Source organism: Haliotis rufescens, unplaced genomic scaffold (genome assembly GCF_023055435.1).
Source record: "Haliotis rufescens isolate VD_foot unplaced genomic scaffold, xgHalRufe1.0.p SCAF_51, whole genome shotgun sequence".
NCBI classification, from domain to species: domain Eukaryota; kingdom Metazoa; phylum Mollusca; class Gastropoda; order Lepetellida; family Haliotidae; genus Haliotis; species Haliotis rufescens.
The window spans coordinates 701,190-716,851 of record NW_025964235.1 but is presented as its reverse complement, the minus strand read 5'-3'; the positions used below and the strand labels follow the sequence as shown (position 1 = coordinate 716,851).

At 42.8% G+C, this 15,662-nt stretch overlaps 2 protein-coding genes across 2 annotated transcripts in view; both read right to left on the bottom strand.

Moving 5' to 3' along the window:
* Positions 1 to 15,662, bottom strand: part of LOC124140669 — a 50,411-nt gene that overhangs the window by 25,183 nt on the left and 9,566 nt on the right. Inside the window, exon 2 of the mRNA XM_046508353.2 lies at positions 1,737 to 3,374. Within this exon, the coding sequence (XP_046364309.2) occupies positions 1,737 to 3,344 (1,608 nt within the window). The 5' untranslated portion in view covers positions 3,345 to 3,374. The remainder of the gene's footprint in view (positions 1 to 1,736; positions 3,375 to 15,662) is intronic.
* LOC125374074 (extensin-like) lies at positions 12,936 to 13,628 on the bottom strand. Its single transcript, XM_048384827.1, has one exon. It carries the CDS (start codon positions 13,626 to 13,628, stop codon positions 12,936 to 12,938), a length of 693 nt encoding a protein of 230 aa, XP_048240784.1.

The window sequence follows — 15,662 nt, the reverse complement described above, 5'->3', positions numbered from 1 at the left end:
TGTCACTGGCTGGCAGGGTTAGGGTTAGGGTTAGGGTTGTCCCTGGCTGGCAGGGTTAGGGTTAGGGTTAGGGTTGTCCCTGGCTGGCAGGGTTAGTGTTAGGGTTGTCACTGGCTGGCAGGGTTAGGGTTAGGGTTAGGGTTGTCCCTGGCTGGCAGGGTTAGGGTCAGGGTTAGGGTTGTCACTGGCTGGCAGGGTTAGGGTTAGGGTTGTCACTGGCTGGCAGGGTCAGGGTCAGGGTTAGGGTTGTCCCTGGCTGGCAGGGTTAGGGTTAGGGTTGTTCCTGGCTGGCAGGGTCAGGGTCATGGTTAGGGTTGTCCCTGGCTGGCAGGGTTAGGGTTAGGGTTGTCCCTGGCTGGCAGGGTTAGGGTTAGGGTTGTCACTGGCTGGCAGGGTTAGGGTTAGGGTTAGGGTTGTCACTGGCTGGCAGGGTCAGGGTTAGGGTTGTCCCTGGCTGGCAGGGTCAGGGTTAGGGTTGTCCCTGGCTGGCAGGGTTAGGGTTAGGGTTAGGGTTGTCCCTGGCTGGCAGGGTTAGGGTTAGGGTTGTCACTGGCTGGCACTGACACACGCTTTATTGATGCCCAAGTTCACACTGGAGGACTTGGACTTTCAAGGTCACCCACGCCATGACATAACTGGAATACTGTTAAAAGCGGCGTTAAACACAACTCACTCACTCACTCAAGTCATCCACTTACATGTCAGAAAAATTCCCCAGGGGTATACAGGGTATAACAGGTATGAAGTCTCCAACATCTGTCACCAGCGCATGGTCAAGAGCTCAAATTCGAGCAAACACATAAAGCAGCCCCACCTACACCATGGACTGCTATTTTCATGTGTTAAGATCACACATACTGGGAAAAAAGGTAACAGTGAGATACAGAGGCTGCAAGGTTCCTGTAAGTTGTCCTCTAATACTGATAAAGGAATGATGTCATCGCTAATGAACATGCTGAATGAAACATGTTACCATGGTTACCAGTCTCACCAGTTCATTCCATTATGAACTTAGTACCAGTGATAAATAGTGCTATAGCATTGTAGCTCAGCTAGATATTCAGTCAACAATTTTAAAAACCAAAGACAGCCACTGACTTAAGGTTGCTGTCACCATTGTTATCAAAATATTTGCTGCATAAATACTAATCTAACAAAATATGATCTCCTCATCAGGAGAAACAAATGCCAAATTTCAGTACCCTCAGTCTGGCAATTTCTGAGGAAAACAGTGAGTGAGCATGGTGAGTGAGCAAGTTGGGTTCAACACCGTTTTTAACAGTATTCCAGTTATATCACGGTGTGTCAGCTTAATGTGGGAGGAAAGCCCGAAGTGATGCAGGTCTCAGATGTTTACCACTTTGGTGAAACCCGCGAGCACGGGTATGGTGCTGACAAACCTAGAAACGTAATCGGGGCGAACCGGGTATTCGGACCCACAATCATAGGTTTCTAGCGTGCCCAAGGGACGCAACTTAGCACAGCGAATCGCGGCACCTTAGACGACTGGGCCACCCATGTCCCCGCCATAGTACAAAAGCGTACAACTTTATAGTTAACAACATCTGGTTTATTGCACATAGCAATATTTCCATGTAGATTCTTACACCGTTATGAAGATTGATAACGACGTAAGAAATATCACTATATGCAATAAACCAGAAGTTGTTATCCATAAAGCAGAACTGAGATTATCGAGATTAGGCAGGTACTATACATGATACAACTATCCTTACCTTACAGGCCTCACAGATGTAGGCTCCACAGTAGAAGCCGGCCGCTACGTCTCCACACACCTGGCAGAACAGCTCCTTTTTCATGCAAGCTACTTGGTCTGTACCCTCAACACAATTTCCCTGTTCCCCATCAGGACCAGGGCTGACACATGGTACACCATCATCTGAAGAAGACACTGTGGAACTTGGCACCCTAGGTTTTAATTTCGGTAAAGCTCTTTGTAAACTTTTCTTAGTTTGTGATAACGTACTTCCAACAGGGAAGTACTTAGTCCTGAAGATGCTGGACTGTTTTCTGATCTTCTGGTTTATTTCCCCCTCTGTGTTCCGGGTGTCCACGTCAGTGTCCATATTATGTGTTTGTGATGACGGTGAGGGGGTGGACGAAGACGCCGGTGATGAACCACAACTCCCTGTCACGGTACTGTTCTCCCAGTCTACCATGCTCCCCATCACTGTCTTCAAATCACCATCTTGCAGATTCCGTAAGTCTATTAACTCAAAATTCATGGGTTTACCGTCGTCTGTCAAACCACTGGGTCCTACAGATCCCAAAGAATCACCGGGGGATTGGACACGTGGCCTAGAACCACCATCATTGCTTCTGCTGGGATTGACCTCACTGGGTTCTCCAAAGAGCTGCCGAGAGGGAGAGGGTTTTGCAGATGCTCCTTGCTGTGGCCTGGGTCCCTGAGGTTGAGATCGAGAATAGGATGGCATCACATGGCTATACCTCTGTCCCAACTGGCTCTGCGGGACCATAGTGGCGTCACCAGAGCCAGCTGGTGCTTGGTGTATTGTATCTATGTCTGATCGTTGTTTGTTTTCAAAAGGCAGCTGACAAGTAAATTGGTCAAAGGATTTGGTCATAGTGGCATCACCAGGCACTTGTCGAACAGGCAAAATGGATGGAGTGCATGCAGAGTCCCTTTCTGCAGGGAAGGACTTACGTTGAGGACCTTGAGGACGTGGGTACATAGGCACGCTGATACTGCTTGAGGTATGGGGCTTCCTGGGGCTGTGGGACGTCCCAGTCTCGGGAGAATATGTCCGAGAGAGCATTGCTGTATGAGGATGTCCCACAGGATTTGAGGAAGAAATCAAATGGGATGCTGACTCATCTTTGGAATGAAATAGGTCCTCTATTTGTAGGATTCCTCTTTGGTTGTCGCCAGCTGCATTCATGACCTGGTTCATTCCTGAGCTGGCCATCACCAAACCTCCAGCATCAGACGGGTTGTCCCTGAATGGTCTGTTCTCACCGGAGGTCGTGTGGTGTTGACGTCCAGAGGTCCTATGAGATTGATGCCCAGAGGTCGTGTGGTGTTGACGTCCAGAGGTCGTATGATGTTGGTGCCCAGAGGTCGTGTGGTATTGACGTCCAGAGGTCGTGTGAGGTTTGTGCCCAGAGGTCGTGTGACGCTGGTGCCCAGGGGTCGTGTGAGGTTGGCATCCAGCGGATGTGTGAAGGTAAAGCCTCCTGTGGTTGTTTTCTGACTGGGCACACAGAGGTATATTACTCTCGGACACAAGATCTGTGGGAATGTCAGACATGTTTGTTGTGAACACTCCTGCTGCCTGATTGTCATGTTTGTAATGTTCCGTCATATTTCTGCATCAATCCACAGCCACATAAATCTACAAGAACAGCAAGAACAGGCAATTAGTCTGACAGCAAACATATTCTACAGCTTATGCAGTAAGATTACTGTCATAGGGCTGCTGGAACTGTTCCCTGTTGTGATGACGATGGAGAAGACAAAAAACCTGTGATGGACCCTGCACTGTCATTTCAAGGCAACATGATTCCAGCTTCCAGCACTACCAGGGGCTATGCTACAAATGTTCTAGACTTCTAATCCAACAATTCTAATATCCTGACTAATATATGACATACCATTATAACATATCGCATTGTGTCATATTACAGAGTTGCATCCATTGGCTACGTTGTCATCCTTGATTTCCCAGTGTGTTATATCTCCATTGTTACCCTGCACCCAGAGGTGTCACCATCTTAATCTCTCAGTAACCATGGAAACCTTCCATACTTTTTCTCTTGCACATGAATGTGACTAGATGTGTGTATGCAGCTCTGTTTGATAGCAATAGCCCATGGCATCTATCAAAGAATGAGTAATTGAGGGTGCGATGATGTCAGCTGAGATTGGGTGAATCTTGGATTTGAACCCTCGACCAAAGTATTTTACTTGATAATAACACTCATCATGCTCATACTCCCGGGGTTTGACAATAATATCAAACTAAAAGTGAGTGAGTGAGTTGGCTTTAACGCCGCTTTTAACAGTATTCCAGTTATATCACGGCGTGTCAGCTTAATGTGGGAGGAAAGCCCGAAGTGATGCAGGTTTCAGACGTTTACCACTTCAGTGAAACCCAAGAGCACAGGTATGGTGCTGACAAACCTAGAAACATAATCGGGGCTTCGAACCCACAATCATATGTTTCTGGTGTGCCCAAGGGAAGCGACTCTGCACAGCGAATCGCGGCACCTTAGACGACTGGGCCATCAGTGCCCCCTAAAACTAAAAGACTCCAGTTACTTTGTCGATGTTTTCTCTGACATATTTTCCTACATTACATGAGTACAGTGGCCACTTTTAAAAAAAAAATACAGCTGTGAAGAGGTGCGCATAATCATAATACACACCTACATTGAGTTTTGATGTTATTTCCACCCCAAAACATACCTTGAGTATGTAACACCGGATATACCATGTCATCAAATATGTACTGATGTACGCAATATAATCCTATTATGACACTATCTGGTTATGAAAAGGTTTTAGGTATTTCATTCAATATTGTTTACATTAATGTCAACGAAATCAGCAAACTTGATCAGATCACATCTAGTGACGTCTCAAAATGAACCTTAATTGATGGAATAAAGACATATATCACAAATGCCATACTTTGACTTTTACATTTGTTGTGAGGCTTTAGGCCTATATGTCAATGAATGTTTTCGCAATCCAAATAAAAAGACGAGATGGCAATATGGACCAATCACCAAGCTTGGTATAGAATGTTTAGGTGGAGTTACCAAACAGCTCTTCATCATGTTCATGGGCATTGCATTGTGTCGAATTACTGCTTATGCAGCGTGCAGAGTATTAAACAGTGATACGGCTCCCAGGCCACACAGGCGGCAAAGGCCACACAGGCAGCAAAGGCGGCACGCTGACCATGGAGACATGCAGTATTTGTGAGTGCATGATTTGTAGTTCTAACAATGTTACAATCAAAACAAAATCACATACATCAGATGGGAACACAGTGGGCCATCATGGCCCATCCGTAATTTCAATGTGCACCATTTGTGCCCCAATGGCTATATGGCCTAAAATGAACTCTGCAACAGCATCGGGCGGTCGGACTTGCTGACTTGGTTCATGCATGTCAATATCCTACAGAGTAGATCAATGTTCATGTTGTCAGTTGCTGGATTGTCTTGGCCAGACTCGATTTTGTACACTGCCGTCAAACAGCTAGACTATTGCTGAGTGCAGTGTAAACAACAAACAAACAAGCAAACAAACACCTGGCCCTTGAGGCAAGACAGCACAGGTCTAATGATATGTCCTGACTGACCAAGAAGTATCTGACCCAGTGAAAAGATACTTGCCACACAATAGACATTGTTTACCATAAAATGCTCTTGTAAACATGGAAAAACCTAAAGCTGGCTATTTCATTACTGATTTTAATTAAATGTTGTTCAGTCTCATGTTAAAATGTAATAAAACCTGGGCTTTCGGCCTGTGAGAATATTACAGGTTTTTCATTGCCTGTAACCATGGTAAACATGGCCGACTGATGGCTGGCTGCAACCATACCACATACAGCATACAGCATACACACCGTTTCATCCATGCCATTAATTACACCTGTTACGATAGCAGTGAGTGAGTGAGTGAGTTGGGTTTAACGCCGCTTTTAACATTATTCCAGTTATATCACGGCGTGTCAGCTTAATGTGGGAGGAAAGCCCGAAGTGATGCAGGCCTCAGACGTTTACCACTTCGGTGAAACCCACGAGCACGGGTATGGTGCTGACAAACCGAGAAACATAATTGGGGCGAACCGGGATTCGAACCCACAATCATAGGTTTCTGGCGTGCCCAAGGGACGCAACTCTGCACAGCGAATCGCGGCGCCTTAGACGACTGGGCCACCCGTGCCCCCTACGATAGCAGTGAATAAAATATGTCATCTTGTGTTTCTCAGTGCCACAAACAATAGTAAAGCTCTGCTTACCATGGTTACATCCAGAATAACCAGGTTCTACCTCAATGTTCACATTGTTCCAGTGCTTGAAAGGTGTATCTATCGGTATATATCAGCTGGGTTTATATAACATGTTTTAGGTGTTCCAAGACTAAACTTTTCTTTACATGCCAGCATGATCTCCGACTGTTAGGCTTGACATCAATCCTTATTCAGATAACCAAGAATGGGTTCTCACATGGAAATTGAACATTACAAGTACGAAGGCTTCATCACAGAGTACTAGATTCAAATATATCTCAAGTTTCAATTAGATGTTGGAAGACATTTTCTGGGGATCAAAATGTTGACAGATGCAAACCCTGACCACGCTAGAATAGACCCATGAACACAATAAAGATCCGGGGTAGAATAGGTCTTCAGCAATCCATACTTGCCATAACAGGCGACTATGCTTGTTGCAAGAGGTGGCTAACAGGGTCGGGTGGTCAGTTTCGCTGACAGGGTTGATGCATGTCATCATATCTCAATTGCATAGATCGATGCTCATGATATCAATCACTGGATTGTCTGATCAGTCACCCACTCACTAGTCCCACAGGACATATCACACCTTAAGTTTTTATACAAAATGGATATAGACCAAGACACTATCTTTTTCACATTCACAAAGAAAAAATTTCAGAAATAAATTTGCACTACGCCAATGTGTTGTGTGTATAGTAAAGTTTTGCCCTGAATTTTTCTAAATAAAGCACCAGGATACTTGTGTCCACATGCTCCGGCGTTAAAATAGTTAAAAGCAAAACTATATTTGACAACACATGAGGAAAGAGTGCCCAGCTTTATTACTTTACTAAGATGCCAAGTTTAAGACAATATTGGAGATGACAGTCTGACATGAAATCTGTAATGAATGGGGCAATAACTGAAAATCCTTGAACAGACCGGCTAATTGCCTGTACCTTTAAAGACAAAATAGGTTTTAAACATAATAAAACAACCCTAAAAAAAGTAGTTAAAAGTTCAATAAGTAAATTATATTAACAAGTGTGGGATTAAATCCTAACCCATGCAGGACAAGGAGGATCTAGATTTAGGTTTTTGTAAAGATATAGTTCAGTTTAATCATGTGATTCGAAACATTCCACAAGTGCATTGTGGGACCGAGCTAACAATGTAAACGTAGCTCAAACTCTATGTGGTTGGTTATTGGTTGGCGTTTTCTATGGTAACAGTTAGCACTAATGTCAGCAGGCAGCAGCAACCATGGCAACCGCATTGCCATGAAATGGAGTGCTTACTGAGATGGTTGCACTACACCATACCAATACTGTACCCAGAAATTGTAACTGCCATACATTGACAGCTTGGGGCATGAATAGGCATCACCTTGGGACAAACATGTTGTTTGACTGTGGTATGTTGGTAAGATGTACAGCAGGTGTATTTAAGTGCCCCAAACTGAGCATTAGGTGTGCTTGGGTGACCGTAACAGCGTTACAGTGTATTTAAGTGCCCCAAACTGAGCATTAGGTGTGCTTGGGTGACCATAACAGAGTAACAGTGTATTTAAGTGCCCCAAACTGAGCATTAGGTGTGCTTAGGTGACCTTAACAGCGTTACAGTGTATCTAAGTGCCCCAAACTGAGCAATAGGTGTGCTTAGGTGACCGTAACAGCGTTACAGTGTATTTAAGTGCCCCATACTGAGCATTAGGTGTGCTTAGGTGACCTTAACAGCGTTACAGTGTATTTAAGTGCCCCAAACTGAGCATTAGGTGTGCTTAGGTGACCTTAACAGCGTTACAGTGTATTTAAGTGCCCCAAACTGAGCAATAGGTGTGCTTAGGTGACCGTAACAGAGTGACAGTGTATATAAGTGCCCCAAACTGAGCATTAGGTGTGCTTAGGTGACCTTAACAGCGTCACAGTGTATCTAAGTGCCCCAAACTGAGCATTAGGTGTGCCTAGGTTTCCTGCCCGCCCGCCCGCCCGCCTGCCCGCCTTCCTGTCTGCCCGCCTGCCCGTCCGCCAGCCAGCCTTCCTGTCTGCCCGCCCGCCAGCCCATCCGCCTGCCCGCCTGCCCGCCTGCTTGCCTGCCCACCTGCCCGTGGCTTGTAACTTTTCTTTCATGGTGCAGGAAAGGTAGTACTTGATGTTACCCTGCCTGGCGCTCGTCATTAAGGGGCTAAAACAAGGACTGGTCGGCTCAGAATCAGTATACTGTGTCTGAGTGGGGTATTCATATTAAACTGTGGCATGGTATCGCAGTGAGCTATCACAATAAAATCGGCATGAGACACAACCAGACACACACACACACACACACACACACACACACAGACATGCATGCATGTCGCTACGTAAGTGCAACAATCTTGAACGTGACTTTCAACCCCATTTCACTTCACGTCTTTAAAGGGAAAATATCATCACTCACAGTCAGAGAAACTAAATCCGAGGTTTGGAAAAACATAAAAAAATTTGCTGTGGCATACATGTGGAGGCTGGGTTAGTCAATAAAATCTGCTGTCATGACATTTTGTATTGATCAGACTTTGATGTAGCCAGGGACGCATGGAAGGATTTACGTCAATAGGCTATTGATATGCTCAGTAGAAGCTGTTCACACCGACAATGTCAGCGTTAACTTCAAACACATGCAACATATTCACTGACAGTAAATAACCAAGAAAATAATCCATACCAAATTAACTAAATAAGCATGATAAGAAATATGTTATTACTTTGACAATGAATGGTCATCAAATGGCTATTGGTCATAATTTCATTAATATATCTTGCCGATAACCATGGCAACTTAATATACTACTCAACTTTTTATAGGGATAATCATGACAATCAGATATATGTCAGATATATGTAAATATATTATGACATTATATATCATGAGATTAATTGATGTGTATCATGGAAAGGTAAAAACATCCCTATCAAACGTGGAGTAGTATAGCTCCCTCCATCACTCTCAAGTAGGGGAGCATTTCAATATTAAAAAATGTGTCTAATCTAACTTTTGTCAAATCTAGGAAATACTACTTGGTAAAATAACATAAAGCGACCTATTGGTACCTCAGGCTGATGGGATTCACTACCGTTAAGACTATTCTCATTAAGGCTATTCTCGTTAGGACTATTCCCGTTACAACTATTCCTGATATGTCCTACTAAAACAAGAAGTTTTACCTATAGAATAATGGACTACTCCAGTGATCATCTGTACTCAGCCTCTCTCTCTCTCTCTCTCTCTCTCTCTCTCTCTCTCTATATATATATATATATATATATATATATATGAACACTGTCTAATGAACCTTTAGAGAAATTTGGTGATTAAGAAGTTATGGATAAAACATGACTCCTTGGTTTTGGTTGAAAATGTAAAAACGCGAACAAGGACAGAGGATTTATCCTGAGCTCATTATTAACATTTTCAATTAAAACCAAGGGGGAGTGTTTTATCCAACTTATGAACTGTTCAAATGCAACAACTACAATAATTGTGACTCTAACCAATCAAAAATTAACATTATATTCATATCAAAAGGCCTGTTTATAAAAAATATGGTCCTAGGTTTATAAAAACAAATACCACTTTATCAGTCCTCCACATTGCTGATGCACTCCCATGGGATTTATTTTATGAGAAAAAAATACTTAATGACTGAGCACTTACTGAACTGTTTGATAGGTCGCTCATATGTTCTACACAATAGCTGGCTTCAAAGGAAGATGAAATATTTAAAGATCACTGTCTGCAAAACTGGCAGAGCTCTAAAAGTTAAAAGAGTTTGAACTCCGGAGAATTTGGAGAAACAGTATTTTTTATAAAAAGTATCTCTACTCATACCATGCATACAAAAAATGTTTCGGGCACAGGCAAATACTTTCATCTAAATGGAGTCCAATTACATGCTGATAAAGAACACGTGAAACTCTCAGCATGACAGGCTTCAAACTACAGTTTATAGGAAATCACTCAATCTTCTTCGAATGTGAATGGTGGAGTCGTGAGTGAGTTGGGTTTAACACCGCTTTTAACAGTATTCCAGTTATATCACGGCTTGTCACCTAATGTCAGAAGAAAGCCTGAAGTGAAGCCGGTATCAAACGTTTACCACTTTGGTGAAACCCACGAGCATGGGTATGGAGTAGACAAACCTAGAAACATATTCAGGGTGAACCGGGAATCGAACCCACAATCATAGGTTTCTGGCGTGCCCAAGGGACGCAACTCTGCACAGCGAATCGCAGTGCCTTAGACGACTGCCCACCCCTGCTCCCCTACTACCCATAACTTGCCACACACGTCCTTCACCTGCTGAATCACACTTGTAACTTGAATTCATGAATAAATGAAAAAAATAAAAATAAATGAAAGAATACAACAATGAATTTGTTCTGTCTTTTTCCTATTTTGACTACTCCAACCCCACCTTGAAACAGGGGTGACAGGTAGCAATTAGCAGTCGCGGAACCATGAAGTGTGTACCCGGTATTCAAACAGTCGTCATCATGGGAAAACACTGCAGAAGACTGAACCTTATCCTGAGGAAGACGATACAAGCTACAATTAGCAGGGTTTTATCCTGGCCTTCTCAGAGGCCTCTATTTGGCCTAAAGTATGCAGCAAATGTCATTAAAAATTTCCAAATCTGAATTAAACTTAATACATTGTATATATAACATGTACAGCTAATAACTAAGATTATGGATTAGTAAATGCAGGGTTCAGATACTGTTAGCATGGCCTCCATCCCCAATATGATGATGATGATGATGATGATGATGATGATGATGATTTGTTGTTTAACTCAGCAATATTCCAGCTATATGATGGCGGTCTGTAAATAATCCAGTCTGCACCAGACAATCCAGTGACGGGGCGGTCGGGTAGCCTAGTGGTTAAAGCGTTCGCTCATCACGCCGAAGACCCGGGTTCAATTCCCGACATGGGTACAATGTGTGAAGCCCATTTCTGGTGTCCCCCGCCGTGATATTGCTGGAATATTGCTAAAAGCGGCGTAAAACCATACTCACTCACTCACTCAATCCAGTGACTGATATCATGAGCATCAATCCACATCGATGCATGCAATTGGAATACGATGACATGTATAAACCAAGTCAGACCTATTCTACCGCGGATCTTCACAGGTACCTCAATATGAACCAAGGTAAGGCCAGGCGTTTTATATTTTTCAGATTACGGATCCCCCGACTCTAAATTCTGAGAAAATGTAAAAAAGAAATAAATCAGATTTCCATTTCTCCCCCCCAATTTTTATTGTTACAAGGGGCTTTATCGTCACAAATGGCGGTCTTTTGAGCACAGAATATGTTCATAAAGTATGCCGGAGGCATTCTGCATTTGCCTGCATTCCCTTGCAAACATTCAAAAACATCTAATTAAAATTCAGGATACGAACAACTGCGGATGTTGGGGATTTTAACCTTAGTAGATGAACAGGAGCAAGTAATGTCGGCACATGCATCAACTCTTTAAACTTCGAAAGATGACATGAACTTAGTACAACAACTTTTCGTACATTGTTGTCTGGCCATTTTTTTTCCCCTCCTCCAACCCTGGACTTAAGGCTGAAAAATCTGTAATCCTAAAAATAAAAAAAGCCTGGCCTAACCTGTACTTCACTGGTAACAGGACAAAGAGATAGGATGAGGTATTAATGCTTAGGTTTTATATTATTGCATTGAATCAAATCTCAAAATGCACTGTTACAAAACCTCTGAATTTAAGAAAACAAGACCTTAAAAATCCCAATTTTGAACAAAATAACTATTTTCCTCCCAATTTTCCTGCCAAGGGACACTTAGCCTCGAATCTTGGCTAAATCCCCAATTATCACCTAGCACATTCAGCAGTGGATCAACTGGCTCGCACAACCTTGATCTCATCACTGGTTGCCTACATTATTATGCAACCACACACAACCACAGTGAACACATGGCTAACCTGTGACATATGTCAGCTAAATATGCATCATTATTCAAATGACTGCCAGCACCTACTCACATCACAGTATATGGCCCCAAGTAACAGAGCCAGTTTTGATCCATCATATAGGTATATTCAGGGGAATTAGAGCAAATAGGCTTGTAAAGAGGTGCCCATTTCAAAGCCTCATTTTGAAATTTATATAGGTACGCCAATAGTCAGCGGTTTTCAAATATGTACGCCTTGAACAAATTGCAACAAGTTTAAGTCTCATGTGTCAGAGTTCTCTTTTCAGTGGAAGACTTCTTGTTTAGAAAATAGAAAATGGCAGCCTAGTAGACATAATGAGTTTCTGATTTTGAATTTTTCAGAAACTTATATACTCACCGACAAAAGAAACGTGAATACCATACATGTCAGTTGATATATGAACAATTACTCATATTCAAGAGATATTAGATTGGTTTCATGCACAAACGAATATACTGGTATGTTTAGTGAACCGACACTCATGAATGCATCACATGTGACATCATAGATCCATGACTCGAGATGCACCATTTGTCTCGTGCAGGATTAGTGTGTAAAGTAAGGTAATAATGTGCAGCATAGCGGGAAAAGAATAAAGACCCTCTGTGGTCACACTTGACTGATTGTTAGTTTTGTCATTAATTGGTACACATTGGAAACATCTCTTAACGTACATACTTCTCTATGTTTCTATGGTTCGTGTTTCTTTTGGCGGTGAGTACACATGTACTTGGTCCTGTAGTCATAGACAAAGAATCCATGTCTACGTTAATCCCTCCAACATTTCTAAGGCGGTCAAATTTATTTTTTACACCATGTTTATTTAATGGGATCAATCATCCAATAACAAAACACCAGGGTTTAAAGAGGTAAAGTGTAAACTTGTCTCTAAGTCATGTAAACATTTACTTTCACTGGTCAGGTGAGCAATTCAGAGATTTACTGGATCTGCAACTGGAAGGAGTCTGAGGCTGTCATGTCACAACGTCCAAGATCAGATTGTAATTGTTTGATGACAGTTTTCACATCTTTTGAATGAATGAGGCAGTGAGGGGGCGAGGGGGGGAGGGAGGTGGTGAGGGGACGAGGGAGGGGGCGAGGCGGTGAGGGAGAGAGGCGGTGAGGGGGTGAGGGAGGGAGTCGGTGAGGGGGCAAGGGAGGGAGGCAGTGAGGGGAGGTGACAGAGGGGCGAGGGGAGGTTGACTGTGGGGTGAGGGAGGGAGGTAGGTAGGGGGCGAGACAGGGAGGCGGTGAGGGGAGGTGACAGAGGGGCGAAGGAGGGAGGTGGTGAGGGGAGGTGACAGAGGGGCGAGGGGAGGTTGACCGTGGGGTGAGGGAGGTAGGTAGGTAGGTAGGGGGCCAGGGAGGGAGGCAGTGAGGGGAGGTGACAGAGGGGCGAGGGAGGGAGGCGGTGAGGGGAGGTGACAGAGGGGCGAGGGGAGGTTGACCGTGGGGTGAGGGAGGTAGGTAGGTAGGTAGGGGGCCAGGGAGGGAGGCAGTGAGGGGAGGTGACAGACGGGCGAGGGAGGGAGGCGGTGAGGGGAGGTGACAGAGGGGCGAGGGGAGGTTGACTGTGGGGCGAGGGAAGGAGAGAAGGTGGGTCGTGGAGATCTGGGTTAAATTGCAACCCATGCTTGTTGTAAGAGGCGACAAACGGCATAGGGTGGACTGACTTGCTGACTCTGTTGATGCATGTCATGTCCCAATTGTGTAGATCAATGCTCATGATGTCAATCACTGGATAGTCTGGCCTTGAATATTTACAGACTGCCATAGCTGGAATATTGCTGAGTGCAGTGATAAACAACAAACAAACAAAACATTATGTAGATGGCAAGACTCTCACAGACAGTTATTACAGAAGAAAATTATTTTCTAACCCTGCTTATGATGTAACTTTACTGAAAAAGGCGAGGTGTGGTCTTCTCGCCTCAGACGTTTTACTTCGAAGATCACAATGAATCAACCAACTGATGATCAATTAATGGTAGAGAAAACCTTTATTCATCTTTCCATTTCATTATCATGATTAATATGAATAACCAGATGCCATCCATGAAATATTGAGACGAACAACAGAACCCTTCTCATGAGACTATATCGAGTAATCATCACAGGATCAATCTGCAGACATCCAGACTGATGCCTTCTTCCAGTGCAGACTGGACACAAAGAGATTAGTCCTTGAAACACAATGTGACTTGGAGACCATGTGAGGTGTTTACTTGCACAAGCGGGTAGGGCTGGCAAAAATATTGTTAATCAGAACTATCGTCGATGGGAAGAAATATTAACGATTATCGATATGAAAATTGTGTCATCGATAATATCTTATATGAACTATTGTGATAAAATAAATTTTAGATTTACCAAAACAGACTTGTTATTGTCAATAATGGCAATTGCTGAAGATGGAAAGTAACTGTTTTTGTTCCATATAAAATGTCCACAAAGTAATCCCTCCATAAATGTACTATGGCTCTATTCTGGTGAACAAAACCTTCCAAATGGCAGCTGGTTTCCTTGGGGGAATTAGTCAGCAAAGAGCCGGAGTCACTGGAGACTAATCACAATTTTATTTACAAGAACAATTAACAATGAACAGTATCTTAACTATAGCTGAGGGTGCCACAGAGAGTCGGAACAACCCTCTGCATGCTCTGGGCTGTGGGAGAGAGATCTGCTTGGTTAGAGCGACAATAAGCATTTTGATTCTGTATGTGTTTAACAAAACTTAGACCAATAAAAAAGGATGGTGGATACACGATGGGGTGTGCCTTATGGTTAATGAATGGCTAGACAGAGGTGAATACTTAATCCTGTTAATCTTGTTGGACTGGCACTAATCTTTTGACATATTTACTGGGTGCTTAGAAAGAGATTATGGTGTCACTGTTGACGAGCTTGTATGGGGGCTAATCCTTAATGAGTCTAAATTGAAGTAATTGCTGAATGTTATTCTAATATAGGTGATGACAGACTTACTTAAATAAAATAGTTCAAGGTAATCTATAAGACTATGTAGACATATCTTATGTCTTATTGGATATTATGTCTGGGAGATGGGATCTTGATACCTTAGGCTAGTATTTATCTGAAAGCTTTAAATCTATTAAACTACGTAGACATAACCTTTGTCTTATTGAACAGTATGTCTAGGAGATGTGTTCTCATTACCTTAGGCTAGCATCTATCTAAAAAACTATGACTGAAACTCATATTTTGTATATGCATTTTACCTGATGATATGTATTACCTGCTAAACTATAATTATATGAAATGTTGTATAAATGTTACACCATGATAACTTATAAAAGCACTTGTTGTGGATCTTATTATTATAGGAGAACTTAGTGTAAATGTTACACCATGATAACTTATAAAAGCACTTGTTGTGGTTCTAATTATTATAGGAGAACTTAGTGTAAATGTTACACCATGGTAACTTATAAAAGCACTTGTTGTGGATCTAATTATTATAGGAGAACTTAGTGTAAATGTTATATCATGATACATGAGTCACTGCTCACAAGTGGTGTAAAATGTGGATTTCTTTCGGAATTGTTTTTGCTTGAAGTTAATTTTTGATAATTGATTGATATTTAGTTAACAATTATCGATCTCTATGATCTGTATTGATAGCTAACCCTACAAGCGGGTGACCAA